Source organism: Ictalurus punctatus, chromosome 7, assembly GCF_001660625.3.
Source record: "Ictalurus punctatus breed USDA103 chromosome 7, Coco_2.0, whole genome shotgun sequence".
NCBI lineage: Eukaryota > Metazoa > Chordata > Actinopteri > Siluriformes > Ictaluridae > Ictalurus > Ictalurus punctatus.
In genome coordinates, this window is record NC_030422.2 from 72,408 (window position 1) to 86,263 (window position 13,856).

The following is a 13,856-nucleotide window of genomic DNA, read 5'->3' on the forward strand; positions in this document are numbered from 1 at the left end:
CAAGAGACAGGAAATACATGTGCCAGCTATAATAAAGATGACAGTTGATCAGCTTATTTAAAGAGGTGATTAAATGATTACATTCATCATAGGTATTTGATAGCGGTTCATAATATAAGAGAGTACATGATGTAAGAGAATTTCCTTTCAGACGCTGTAGGTTTCATGAACTTAAATATACATGCATTTTTGCATAGTAATAAAATTTTAAAAACAAGTGTTTTGATGTTAAGAATCTAAATATATCTCACAGTGAAGACACACTCAAGAGTAAATTGTTTACAGAAAACTTTGTTGTTAACATTTGCCTTAATGGAAAGAAAAAATTTATTTTTTTATGAAATCATTTTTAATTTATCTAAAATGAATGACATTTCCATAAAAGTAGGCTATATTATATCTTTTCACATAAACCCAAAGTGCCAGAGCTCTGTTTCTCAATCATTATATTGATATTGGCTTTATACTGTACATTCAACATACAAAATATCATGTACATTTTGTAATATTTTTATATCAATGTTCACACACAAAGTTGCAATAGATCTTTGGAGAAGAAGGGAGAAATGCTGTATAGGAGAAAGTATCTTGTTGGAAGGTAAGCTTTTTGGACAACACCACTAATATACTCATGTCTGCAAGTGTTTTAACCATATATCATATCTTTAAAAAGTCCTTTTCCTCTCACTCAGTCATTTCTTCTATCAGAAGGAGTGGGGGAGGTTTCATTTCCCTGGAGAGAACCCACGTAAAAAGCTACGCTCGTCCACCAAGGTACCGTTACTCTTTTGGTTTCTTCTTTTTTTTAAATTTTTACGACACTCGGGTGACACTCCTTCTCCAGCGTCGTTAGAATGAAATTTAAGGATTTTGTTGTTGAAGACATGCTCGGCTCTTTTAGACCCCTGTATTTGTCTCTGAAGACCTTTGGCCAGATGGTAGTTAGGTTTAATGTGTTTGATCTTTTCTAACATTTCCTTCTGAAATTTTCTGCACTTCCTCATTTTGCTCCTTCTCTGGAGGGTTGCATCTGAAAGTCGTGACTGAGCTGAAGTGTAAGTTGTTTTGGAAAGCCGTGCTGGCTGAGGTGGTTGGGATGACGCTCTTTATCTTCGTCAGCATCACTGCCGCCATCAGAAAGGAGCACAACACGCACCCAGACCAGGAGGTGAAGGTGTCACTGACGTTCGGGCTAGCCATAGCCACGCTGGCACAGAGTCTAGGCCACATCAGTGGCGCGCACCTGAACCTGGCCGTCACCGTCGGCATGCTGGTCAGCTGTCAGATCAGCATCCTCCGTGCCGCCTTCTACATCCTGGCCCAGATGCTGGGGGCCACGGTGGCGAGCGGCATTGTGTACAGCATCCGGCCCGGAAACGACACCGCGCTCGGGGTCAACGCGGTGAGTGTCCTCTCATATCTAAACCTGTACACTAAATTCAATCCCAGTCCGTTAGGGTTAAAGAATCTGATATCAACGCTGGCCCAAACATCAGTGAGCTTCATTTTACTGAATCCGCTCTGTAACTTCTCCTAACTACAACACACACTCTTTACTAACTCAGTAATGTAGTTCAGGACACTTCCTGCTGTTCTGAGAATCGGCCCAGACGTCTACGGTATACAGTGATACAGAGAGTAATGTGTGAGGGAGGTTGTGTACACACTTCTTCTAAATGAGGTCTGGAGATTTCTGAGTCTCTTTGTGCAAGTTCTTCATTCCTGCGCGGTCTCATGCATCCAGGTGCACACCTTCATCTTCATCCAGAGGTCATCACTGTTATTCCGTGTCGGTTCTGAGCTCATCTTGCTGTTCCTCTGTACAAGTTAACACACACACACACAGAGTCATTAAACACTATTAATAATGGTTAAACACCAGCTCCACATGCCTACTCTCAGTAACATCACATCTCCTCCAAGCCTGGTGAATACAATTCAGTTGAAAGTGTTTATTTATAAAGAAACTGTAGAGGATTTCCTTCTCAGTGTGAGACTGGAGGAATTCACTTTTAAAGAGTCAGAGCATGGTATGCAATGCTGAGTGTTCAGATAAATATTTTAAACTATGAATAATCTGATGTTTAAAGGGTGAAGTGTTCTCTCTCAGTGATCATGTGACATTACTGAATAAAATGTTACACACAGTTATGGAACAGTCTTCCTATTAGTGTTCGGGACTCAGACACAGTCTCAGTGTTTAAGTCTAAGCTTAAAACGTATTTGTTTACTCAAGCCTACCCTGACTAGATTCTGTTCTACTTTCTCCCTCTCTCCTTTCGCCGAGCCCCACACGAATTTATGGAGATACTAGAGATCCAGATCCTTTCTGCCTCTGGATGGAGCTCAAATCTTCTTTAATTCCAGACTGCTGGGACTACGGCTGCTCTTAACACCATACAGACTTCATATAAATCCATAATGAACTTTTTCACAATATCTGTTGTTACCCAGATGAGGATGGGTTCCCTTCTGAGTCGGTTCCTCTCAAGGTTTCTTCCTCTTAAAACATCTTAGGGAGTTTTTCCTTGCCACCGTCGCCACTCAGTGGCTTGCTCAGTTGGGATAAATTCACACCTTTAATATCTGTATACCGTGTTGATATTTCTGTAAAGCTGCTTTGAGACAATGTCTATTGTAAAAAGCGCTATACAAATAAAATTGAATTGAATTGAATTAAAATGTGGAACTATTCTGACAGTAAAAGTGTCATTTATAGGAGATAATTATATTTCTGTTGTGGAAGTGTCCATGCAGTGACTGAGTGGCGTCTAATCAGGGGGATGTGCTGTGGATTTTATTCTGTTTACAGCACACAGTCATGTGATCTCTGATGTCACAGCAGTACTTACACATCTCCTTTCTAAGGACTGAATTTTTCTCCTCTGGTGCAGAAATATCAGAACCAGCCCAACATCCAGCAGCAAAATCATCACTATCAGAATAATCACCCACACCGGTAGAGCACAATGCTGTTCTCTGTGCTGATCTGTCTCAAACACAAACACACACACACACACACTCTTAGCTGTACTGACTTTATCCCCCCCACCACACACACACATTTAGCTGTACTGACTATCACACACACACACACACACAGTTAGCTGTACTGACTTTATCCTACACACACACACGCACACACACACATACACACAGTTAGCTGTACTGACTTTATCCTACACACACACACACACACACACACACACACACACACACACACACACACACACACAGTTAGCTGTACTGACTTTATCCTACACACACACACACACACATTTAGCTGTACTGACTTTATCCTACACACACACACACACACACTTAGCTGTACTGAGTTTATCCTACACACACACACACACACACACACACACACACACACACACAGTTAGCTGTACTGACTATCCTACACACACACACAGTTAGCTGTACTGACTATCCTACACACACACACACACACACACACAGTTAGCTGTACTGACTATCCTACACACACACACACACACACACACACACACAGTTAGCTGTACTGACTATCCTACACACACACACACACACACACACACACACACACACACACACACAGTTAGCTGTACTGACTATCCTACACACACACACACACACACACACACAGTTAGCTGTACTGACTATCCTACACACACACACAGTTAGCTGTACTGACTATCCTACACACACACACAGTTAGCTGTGCTGACTATCCTACACACACACACACACACACACACACACACACACACTCAGTTAGCTAGCTGTACTGACTTTATCCTACACACACACACACACACACACACACAGTTAGCTGTACTGACTTTATCCTACACACACACACTTAGCTGTACTGACTTTATCCTACACACACACACACACACACACACTTAGCTGTACTGACTTTATCCTACACACACACACACAGTTAGCTGTACTGACTATCCTACACACACACAGTTAGCTGTACTGACTTTATCCTACACACACACACACACACACACACACACACTTAGCTGTACTGACTTTATCCTACACACACACACACACAGTTAGCTGTACTGACTTTATCCTACACACACACACACACACACACACACAGTTAGCTGTACTGACTTTATCCTACACACACACACACACACACACACACACACACACACACACACACACGCACACTCACAGTTAGCTGTACTGACTTTATCCTATACACACACACACACACACACAGTTAGCTGTACTGACTTTATCCTACACACACACACACACACACACACACACACACACACACACACACACAGTTAGCTGTACTGACTTTATCCTACACACACACACACACACACAGTTAGCTGTACTGACTTCATCCTACACACACACACACACACACATACAGTTAGCTGTACTGACTTTATCCTACACACACACAGTTAGCTGTACTGACTATCCTACACACACACACACACACACACACACACACACACACACACACACTTAGCTGTACTGACTTTATCCTACACACACACACACACACACACACACACACACACACACACTTAGCTGTACTGACTTTATCCTACACACACACAGTTGGCTGTACTGACTTTATCCTACACACACACACGCACACTCACAGTTAGCTGTACTGACTTTATCCTACACACACACACACACACACACACACACAGTTAGCTGTACTGACTTTATCCTACACACACACACACACACACACACACACACACACACAGTTAGCTGTACTGACTTTATCCTACACACACACACACACACACACACACACAGTTAGCTGTACTGACTTTATCCTACACACACACACACACACACACACACACACACACACACAGTTAGCTGTACTGACTTTATCCTACACACACACACACACACACACACACACACACAGTTAGCTGTACTGACTTTGAGAGATTAATGACAAGTTCCTGTAACGCTTCTTTTGCTTTAAACTCAAACCTGAGGGTTACGACGCCATCTCAAACTAAAACAACTTCTATCTACAAAGCTACAGTGCAGAAGAGTTATTCTAACCGGGGGGAAGCAGCTTGAAGTATTTCAGTGTAGTACCTTCTGCTCAAGATTCTTCTCCACCTTCGCTCCCTCCGCTCCCATCTTGGCTAGCTGTTGTTTCTCCTGAAGCATTCGGCTCAGCTCGGCCTGCGCCAGGTAGTCCTACTGCTTGTTCTGCACGTTAAACACAGTCAGTCAAACAGGTGTGTAATGAATACGTAGAGAGAGACAGAGAATAAGACTACGTTTACATGGGCAGCAGTAATCTAATTATTAACCTCACTCTGAGTAAGATAATAATGTGATTAAAGCATTTACATGAGTCACTTTTAGAATACTGGTACCCGTTTTACGTGTTATAGAACATAATTAGATTAACGGCACACGTCATTAGGTCACCTTACTGTGCATCCTTACTGCCGGGTCTAGAGCTACAGCCTGTTGGTCGTGCACAGGTCCAGACATGATGTCTGAAAGTTATTCTGAACAGGTGTGTATTCAAACACACCCAAGTGTGAAAGCAGCTTGAAGCATTTCAGTGCAGTACCTTCTGCTCAAGAGTCCTTCTCTCCCTCCGCTCCCACCTTCGCCAGCTGCTGAAGCACTAGGCTCAGTCTGGCCAACTACTTCAGATGTTACTTTAACGCATCTGTTATCTGAGTGATGAGTGCCTTGACCTCAGACATGATCTGCTTAGTGAGGTAGGAAGCGTGAGGTTAAACACTGTGACTGTAAATAAGCACTGATAAACCACCGCTTTTATACTTACCGCCGATAGAGCTACAGCCTGTGCAGGTCCGGACAGTTCTTTTTCCACCAAAACTATAAATGAATACAAAAACTATATCTATAAATACATACACTAAAAAAAAAAAACAATGAATACAAACTTGTCCCAATATGTGCACATCAAACATCTAAGCACCACACACCAAGCACGTGCTCCACACCTGACTGTTAGCGCTTTTTTCCTGTTAACAAAAACATTGTTTTTAAATAAGGAAGTGTTGATTAAATAGTGTTTGTTGCATAAAGAAGAGTTAAGCTCGTCTTTGGAATACATTAAGAAGATTGAATACACATTTTGTGTGCTAAGACAAAAAAAAAGTTATGTGGGTTTTTTAATGTAATTTATAGAATTTCTATACTCAAAAACAACAACACAAAAAGAGCCACTCGAAAATAACTGCTCAGAAGCTGTGACGCATTCAGCATGGCATTCTGCAGGAATACCGCTAGAGGGAGCTGCCATTTCCTGATAGTTTCTCTGCACGGCCCTGTAGCGCTTTGCTGATTAGCCTGTACCGCTGATACACAACTCAAGACACACGCGTAAAAGGTCTGGTTGTGCTGATTACGCGTTTGAATTTCTCAGCCTCTGAGTGGTCAATCATGTCGAGTTTGTGCTTGTTTGAAAGCTAGAAGTACCTACAATTGGTCCAAGTGGGTGTCCATCAAGTTAGACTGCCTGATTATAATTTAGGAGGCGGGATGTTCAGAATAGCCAAATCAGATTAGCTTTTTTTTTCTTTTTCTTTTTTTAAGAATGTGTCTCTGTGCCGTTTATGGCTAATTACTAAATTCCAGAGGGGTGGGATATCAAAACACTTAATGCATTTTGAAGAGGACATTTGTGACTAAATCTGGAACTTTGCATTTGTTTTCTTCAATGCAGCTGATGGACTTTATACCGATGGAAATGTGCATGATTCATAAAACCACGAACGAACTGGATTTTCGTCTATGTAGGAAATGTAAGGTGGTAAACGTCTACACAAGACCGATCTTTGGTTTAAATGTTATTATTTTATTGTGGCAGTTGTATACGGTGTTTTACTATCAAAAAAGCTTTACTCCTACTCTCTGATTTTTCTCTGTCTCAATGTTTTCATGGAGAGGTGTGAATTGTTTGCCCAGCAGGGAGCTCAAACTCCGCCCCTTTCCCATCCCCCTGCTCACTAGCAGTTAAGCACACAGTCATGAAACTGCACACACAGAAAGCCACCAGTGTCCTGACTAATCTTACACCAGAACTGCGGCGATAAAATCATTCATTTATTTATACTAATTGAGAATGTCCGATAAGTCGTTTTCCATTCCGCCGGCGGAATGAACGCTAGTGTCGGGGTGAAAGGGGTTAAATAGCTTTTCTCTGCAGTCTCAGTTACTTTGAGAAACCTATGCTACAGGAGAAAGTTCATTTTGCAGATAAATACCATGGCAATATGTTTTTTGTAACTTTTATATTTAAATATCAAGCAATAAAGTTAGAGGTAAGAACCTCCCGAAAATGACAGAAAAAAGCGCCATGTGTTCATCCACTCAAGGAGAGGAATAAAACAGACCTGAGGAGGGAAAAGAGTGTGCAAGAGGCTGCATTGATGTGGCAACCTCTGCTGTAAATGTGAAGATCTCTGGTTAGTTTAGATTTGGCGTTAGCCAAGAAAATCCAGGATGTCCCAATCAATGTCCTCCAGAGTCTGATTAACTTCCTGTGCATGACCGATCTCCTCGGTGATGCCGTGATGGTGCCAGAGCTACTGAATCTTTCTGTAGCACTCATGGCACAGGTGTAAAGGGTTCCTCCATCTGGGAGGGAAAGAGAATGATAAACAGTGGTTTATACACAAATTTTATGTTGAGTATCTTGTTTGAGTTCTCACCTGAGCCCTTGGTCAGTTTCTCCATAGTCATCGAGGTACAGGGAAGTATAAAAACAGCCTGTGGTCTTTCCAGCCAGGAAGAGAACCTGATTCTCCCTCACGCTGTAAAAGACGGCAGAGTCTCATGTACTTCAAGCTAGGACTTGACAGTGCCTACAAATACTGTATATTCACGAACATAAATATGTTCATTCAGCAATGTAAAAATCAGCAGATTAATCAGATGCGGGGCCAAACTTTCAGTACCCCCTTTTTTTGTTTATTTAAAATAAAATCCACAAACTGAGTGTTATAAATATAAACTTCAGACTAAAACTAAACTGTTAGTCCAATTATATAAGACTGAAAAGATTCCAATACACACACAGATACACACCGGTATATACATTATTCATTTAGGACTGTAGTTTAATCCTGTGCTTTTTGTGCATCCATCAAAAATAACACATAAATGCGTATACACAATATAAAGATATATATATATATATATATATATATATATATATATATATATATATATATATAATTTAAATATTTAATAAAATATATAAAACATAATATAAACTAAAATACTACAAGTATTTATGAATTATTTTTTATGGATGCACAAAAAGCACAGACTTAAACTACAGTCCTAAATGAATAATATAAACTCACTTTCACTGCACCTTGTGGTTTCTGTTCCTCACTGCCTTTAGACATTATTTTACTTGTGTTTACTTTAGATCGTAGTATTTTAAACATTACAGATCTTACTGTACGGAACAACGCGGCCTCGTTACGAACACGTTACTTCCATTATAATAAACGACAGAATTTACAGATACAGCATATAATGACAATAAACTTAAATTAATATCAATACAATTGAAGTACGCAGAGAACTAGCCATCCGCTGCCATTGTCGTGTAGCTTGGAGAGAAGGTAGAGGACATTTTCAAGAAGTTTGCTGTAAATAATTTCAACATCTTGAAAAGTAAACACACGGCAGAAACCTGCTCCTGCACTGTTTCCTGTCACAACAATTTTTGGGCATAATGCACTCGCCACATTCTGACCAAACCCCCGTCAGTTATATCATAACAACGGTCCATTCAGCATGAATAGATGTTGACAGCAATGGCATGGGAAAGGCTCATGAAAAATATGACAAGTGGCTGCTGCTCTTCATTTAAACAGTTTAATTATTCTATGAAACCTGCAAAAAAGATGAGAAAATATCTAAATGTAGACAAACTGATGCTCAATTGAATTCATATGTAATTAAAGCTGCAAGCAGCGATAAACAGGCCCTTGCACCCGGGTGCAGGTTGGGGCTGCTCTGCCAGGGAAACGCCAATCCATTTTTTAAAACACTTTAGGACTTATATGTTGTTTGCATGTTCTCCCTGTGCTGCGGGGGTTTCCTCCGGGTACTCTCCCAGTCCTCCCCCAGTCCAAAGACATGCATGGTAGGCTGATTGGCATGTCTAAAGTGTCTGCAGTGTATGAATGGGTGTGTGAGTGTGTATGTGATTGTGCCCTGCGATGGACTGGCACCCTGTCCAGGGTGTACCCCGCCTTGTGACCCTAACACCGTGTAACCCTGTGACAGGCTCCAGGTTCCCCGTGACCTTGAAAAGGAGTAAGCAGTAGAAGATGGATGGATGAATGGATGTTTTTAGGATTGTATCATGATCTAAAACATGTAATTACCTGTTGGCATTAGGTGGCGCTATGACTAACTGAATATTGACATGTAGATGTCTTCAGACCAAAAATGTGAAGTTTTGGGAAGGTTAGGCATTGTATGCTTGACTCATAACTTCCTGTTTAATTGCAGTTATAGCATGCGTTAGCACGATGTTTTAACATGTTTCATGCATATTGCTAGCATTATAGCATAACATTTAGAATGTTGCTACATCAGTGTAAAACATGTCACTTCTTGTTGCAAGCTGTGGCGCTATGACCAAATTGACCTGCTTTACTAAATTAGATTTCTCAGCAATTGCTCAACCAGAGGTTAATCCAGGAAATTATCGAACAGGGGTGTAGGGACAAGAACCAGTTAAGACAAAGCAAAAGGCGTGTCTGTATATGGTGTATTGAGGGTTACTGAATGCAACATATTCAACATACCATGTGTTCAGTAGTTCTAGGCTTCCATGTTGAGTATAGGCCCCAAATGCTAAAAATGTCAACTAAGTTACCTGTCAACTGTGTTACCCAGTAAAGGTAACATAGTGGACAGTAGGAAACGGTTACACTTGGTGAAACTCAGGGATGAAGGAAAAAGGATCCAAATGCAGATGAGTTTTAATAATGCAATTATCCATCCATCCATTCATCTTCTATACCGCTTATCCTTTTTCAGGGTCACGGGGGAACCTGGAGCCTATCCCAGGGAGCAGTGGGCACAAGGCAGGGTACACCCTGGACAGGGATAATGGAATTAATAGGAACCAAAACAACAGAAGTAAAGATAAGAATTGTAGTGTGTTCCAGGAAAATGCCAAGATTATCTGCTGCAGAAAAACAGTAGGCTCGGTAAGATTCTGATCCTGTGAAGAGGGAAGCTTTCAGATTCAGATTTCAGATTCCATCAGAAATGGAGAGAGTTAAGAGATCAAGGGAAAGTCAAGGCAGTATCAGATGTGACAGAAAGAGAGAAGCGTAGGAAACGTTCTTACTGAAGGAAAGTCAAGCAGCAGAGTAGAATGAGGAAGAAGCCGGCTGAGTCCAATGTAACGCACCAAAAAGTCCTGAGCCTGGTGTAGAGCCTGCTCCACAAGCACAGTCATCGTGGTTAGAAGATTGAGAAGTATCTAATATGTTACAACAGTGAGCGACTAAAGAATATGAAGATGATGTTCAGGGTAGTATATGAGATTAAAGTAGACAGCATTGTACTCAACTTTGTGAAATGTGTTTCCTGTTTCTTACAAATCGTTAATTGGAGGCAGTGACTATCAGGGAGAAGAAAGACAATAAAGAGATACTCAAGATTGTACAGAAAGAATCAAAAACTCAAAAAATTACTTCATACTAAACAATGAACCACTGACAAATACAGAAAATGTTACGCAAGACTGAAGTGGGATTTGGAATCTCCTCACACCAAAACAACAAAGTTGCTCAGAAGACTTCCAGTCAGTGACGCAGTGCACAAAACTCTAGTCCATCATCATGCACTGGTTGAAAACATAAAACAGAAATTTCACACAGCAACACAGGAGAAGACCAGGCAAATTATATCCAGAATTGTATGTGGAAAAATCCTGAGAAAACACAAACTCCAGAAATATATTCAAGAAATGTTGGGGGTTTGAAGGAAACATTTCTGCAAGGGGCTGAGAAATGCTGAAAATGTAACTTTTTTCGAAAGGAAGAAATACACCAGAAAACAATCTAAACTACATCAGAACGTTGTTGGCTTTTCATTAGGGATGATACAAATCGTTCAACCGCTGACAAAAAACAGACCATAACTAAAGGAAAGTGCAAAATGCAAAAACGCTTTTCAAATAACACACTGAAAAAACTTCATAGGAGATTCCTGCTGGAAAATCCACTGAGGCATCTCCCTTATTCCCTCTCCTGCCAAGTACATCCATTTTGGATTCTCCATCCAACCATCTCAGACAGGCAAACATGCCTTTGTAACATACATGAAAATTTGTCATCTGTTGTTGACAAACTTAATCAACTCAATCTTCTCAGATGCAAGGACTTGGAGTCCCTTGCAGAGAAATCATGCTGTGATGCAAAACAGAAAGCATGCATGTACAGAGAATGCAATACCTGTACAAACTGTGTTTATCAAATTGCTCCAGAATATGATGCATCTTCTTCCTGTTTAGTACAGAACTAGACAAGCATAGATTCAGGGCTGGCACATGGAATTTTTTTGAGGCCAGCCATGGGAAGGGTGCTGATGGGGTAGGTGGCCTCCTGAAAAGAACAGCAGACCGATTGATCGGTGAAGGGAAGGACATTCCAACTGCTAAACACCTCTTTGTATGGGACTTCTAATCCCGACTCTGCACTGTGTGCACCGAGCTTGCATGATCTCCCCGTGCTCTGGGGGTTTCCTCCAGGTACTCCGGTTTCCACTCCTAGTCCAAAGACGTGCGCTGTAGGCTGATTTGCATTTCCAAATTGTCCATAGTGTGTGTGATTGTGCCCTGTGAAGTGTTGGCACCTGTTCAGGGTGTGCCCCGAGTTCCCGGGGATACGCTCCAGGCTCCCCACGACCCTGTATAGGATAAGTGGTATGGAAAATGGATGGATGGGATTAGTGAATTCATAGTTCAGTGTGAGTTTCATAGATGGAGAAATACAGGTGCATCTCAAAAAAATCGTGGAGAAGTTCGTTTTTCCCGTAATTTAATTCAAAAAGTGGAACTTTCATATATTCTAGGTTCATTACACATAAAGCGAAATGTTGTAAGCCTTTTTTTGTTTTAATCTTGATTATTACGGTGTACAGCTCTTGGAAATCAAAAATCCAATATCTCAAAATATTAGAATAAAGAATTGATAATACGACAGAATTATTTATCCAAAACAGCGTTTATACACTTTCTAAGTTTCAAATCTTTCTCTCTTTTTTCTGATCCTGATGTCCTCATGTTTCTCTTTCTGACCCTTCACCCCTGTGTGTGTGTGTGTGAGAGAGAGAGGGTAGATGAGAGTGGTGTGGGGCTCGTGGCTCACTTTGAGGAGACTCGGTCATGTGTTTTCTGTAGGCTCAGGCACACACACCCTCACCTCAGCCAGCATGTGCCTGGTCCAGAACCGCCGACGGGGAGTAGAGGGAAATGCAAGGGTTGGTGTGGAGAGCACAAAGGCATCTTCGACCTGAAGGCGTTTGATCAGACCGTGTCGTCCACCATAAGAGAGTTCTTGGAGCTGGGAGAGAAGGACATAGAGTGTGCTCAGAGGTGGGGCAGACTTCATGGACTCACTTATATGTAATCTTTTGGCTGATATCCAAAACATCTTTCAGTCCTTAATGTTTAGATCAGGTTTAGCTGACTAAATTTAGTCTATAACTAACAACTAAATCACTGAAACATGATAAAACATTGTCCTGTTGTCTAAAGATCAATATTAGCTGTTAAAATGTACCTCCAGTAATCAATATCAGTTGGCCAACAAAATGTTCTTGGCATTGGTGGAAATCATGCTTTTAAAACACTGGTAATGTCTCTAAACATACAGTGAGCCACTAGAGGGAGCTAATCGCTCACAGGAAGTGGGGTATTTGTGTAAAACAACTTTTGGCTGCATACAACTTGTGATTTGTTGACGAAGGGGTGAAAATTTTACAGCAAAGTGTAAAATCTGCTTCTGGTTAAAAGTCTCGAGACTTCTCCTTAAGTCACATTATAAGTACAGTTTTTAGATTTATATTGATGATTCGGCTTTTGACAGTAAAAAAAAATCCTCGTTAATTAAACCTGTTAACGTCTGTTTAATTTTTTACCTTATAATTGTATAACAGAATATGTATCTGATTTTTTAACTTTAAAAAAAAATTGTATCGGCCATCAGCAACACAAGACATACACTCGCTCACACGGGCTTGGTGTATTTCTCTCCTGTAGGTCCACGAATATTCACTCGTTCAACCTTAAGTGTTTTTGCATTCAGATTTCTAATGGCATGATTCTAACTCCATAGCTGCTTCTCCGTTTCAGAGCCATGTCCAGTGGCGAGTGTGTGCTCCCTCACACTGATATTCAGCTCCGGTCACCACACTGGTGTGTGTGGGTATGAACTACAGAGACCACTGCCTGGAGCAGTCCAGTCCCTGAGGCAGTGAAGCAACCCCAAACCATAACATTTCCACCACCGTGCTTCACAGTTGGTATGAGGTGCTTCTCCTGAAAAGCTCTCTTTGGTCTGCAGTAAACATGTCTGCTGTTACTGTGTCCAAACAACTCTATCTTTGATCTGTCTGTCCAGAGCACATTATTGGAGAAGACCTGGTCTTTGCCTATATGCTCATTGAAAAATTCTAGTCTTGCAAAGGATTTTTCCTGTCATGCCTCCCATGCAGGTCAAATTTGTCAATCTCTTCTGATTATACAAGCATGCACTTTCATACCAACAGCTGGAAAGCTTACTGCAGATCCTGTGATGAAATTTTGCAGTTCTTGGAGACTTCTT

General features: G+C 41.1%; 1 protein-coding gene across 1 annotated transcript; it reads left to right on the plus strand.

Annotated features, from left to right (window-relative positions):
- The first annotated feature begins 806 nt into the window (after nt 1-806).
- Nucleotides 807-1,537, plus strand: LOC128632980 (aquaporin-1-like). The gene has a single exon (XM_053681412.1). It carries the CDS (start codon nt 1,097-1,099, stop codon nt 1,535-1,537), a length of 441 nt encoding a protein of 146 aa, XP_053537387.1. The 5' UTR covers nt 807-1,096.
- The last annotated feature ends 12,319 nt before the right edge of the window (nt 1,538-13,856 follow it).

Coding starts and splice junctions, on each gene's coding strand:
- LOC128632980 (XM_053681412.1), top strand. CDS start 1,097: ATGACGCTCTTTATCTTCGTCAGCATCACTGCCGCCATCAGAAAGGAG.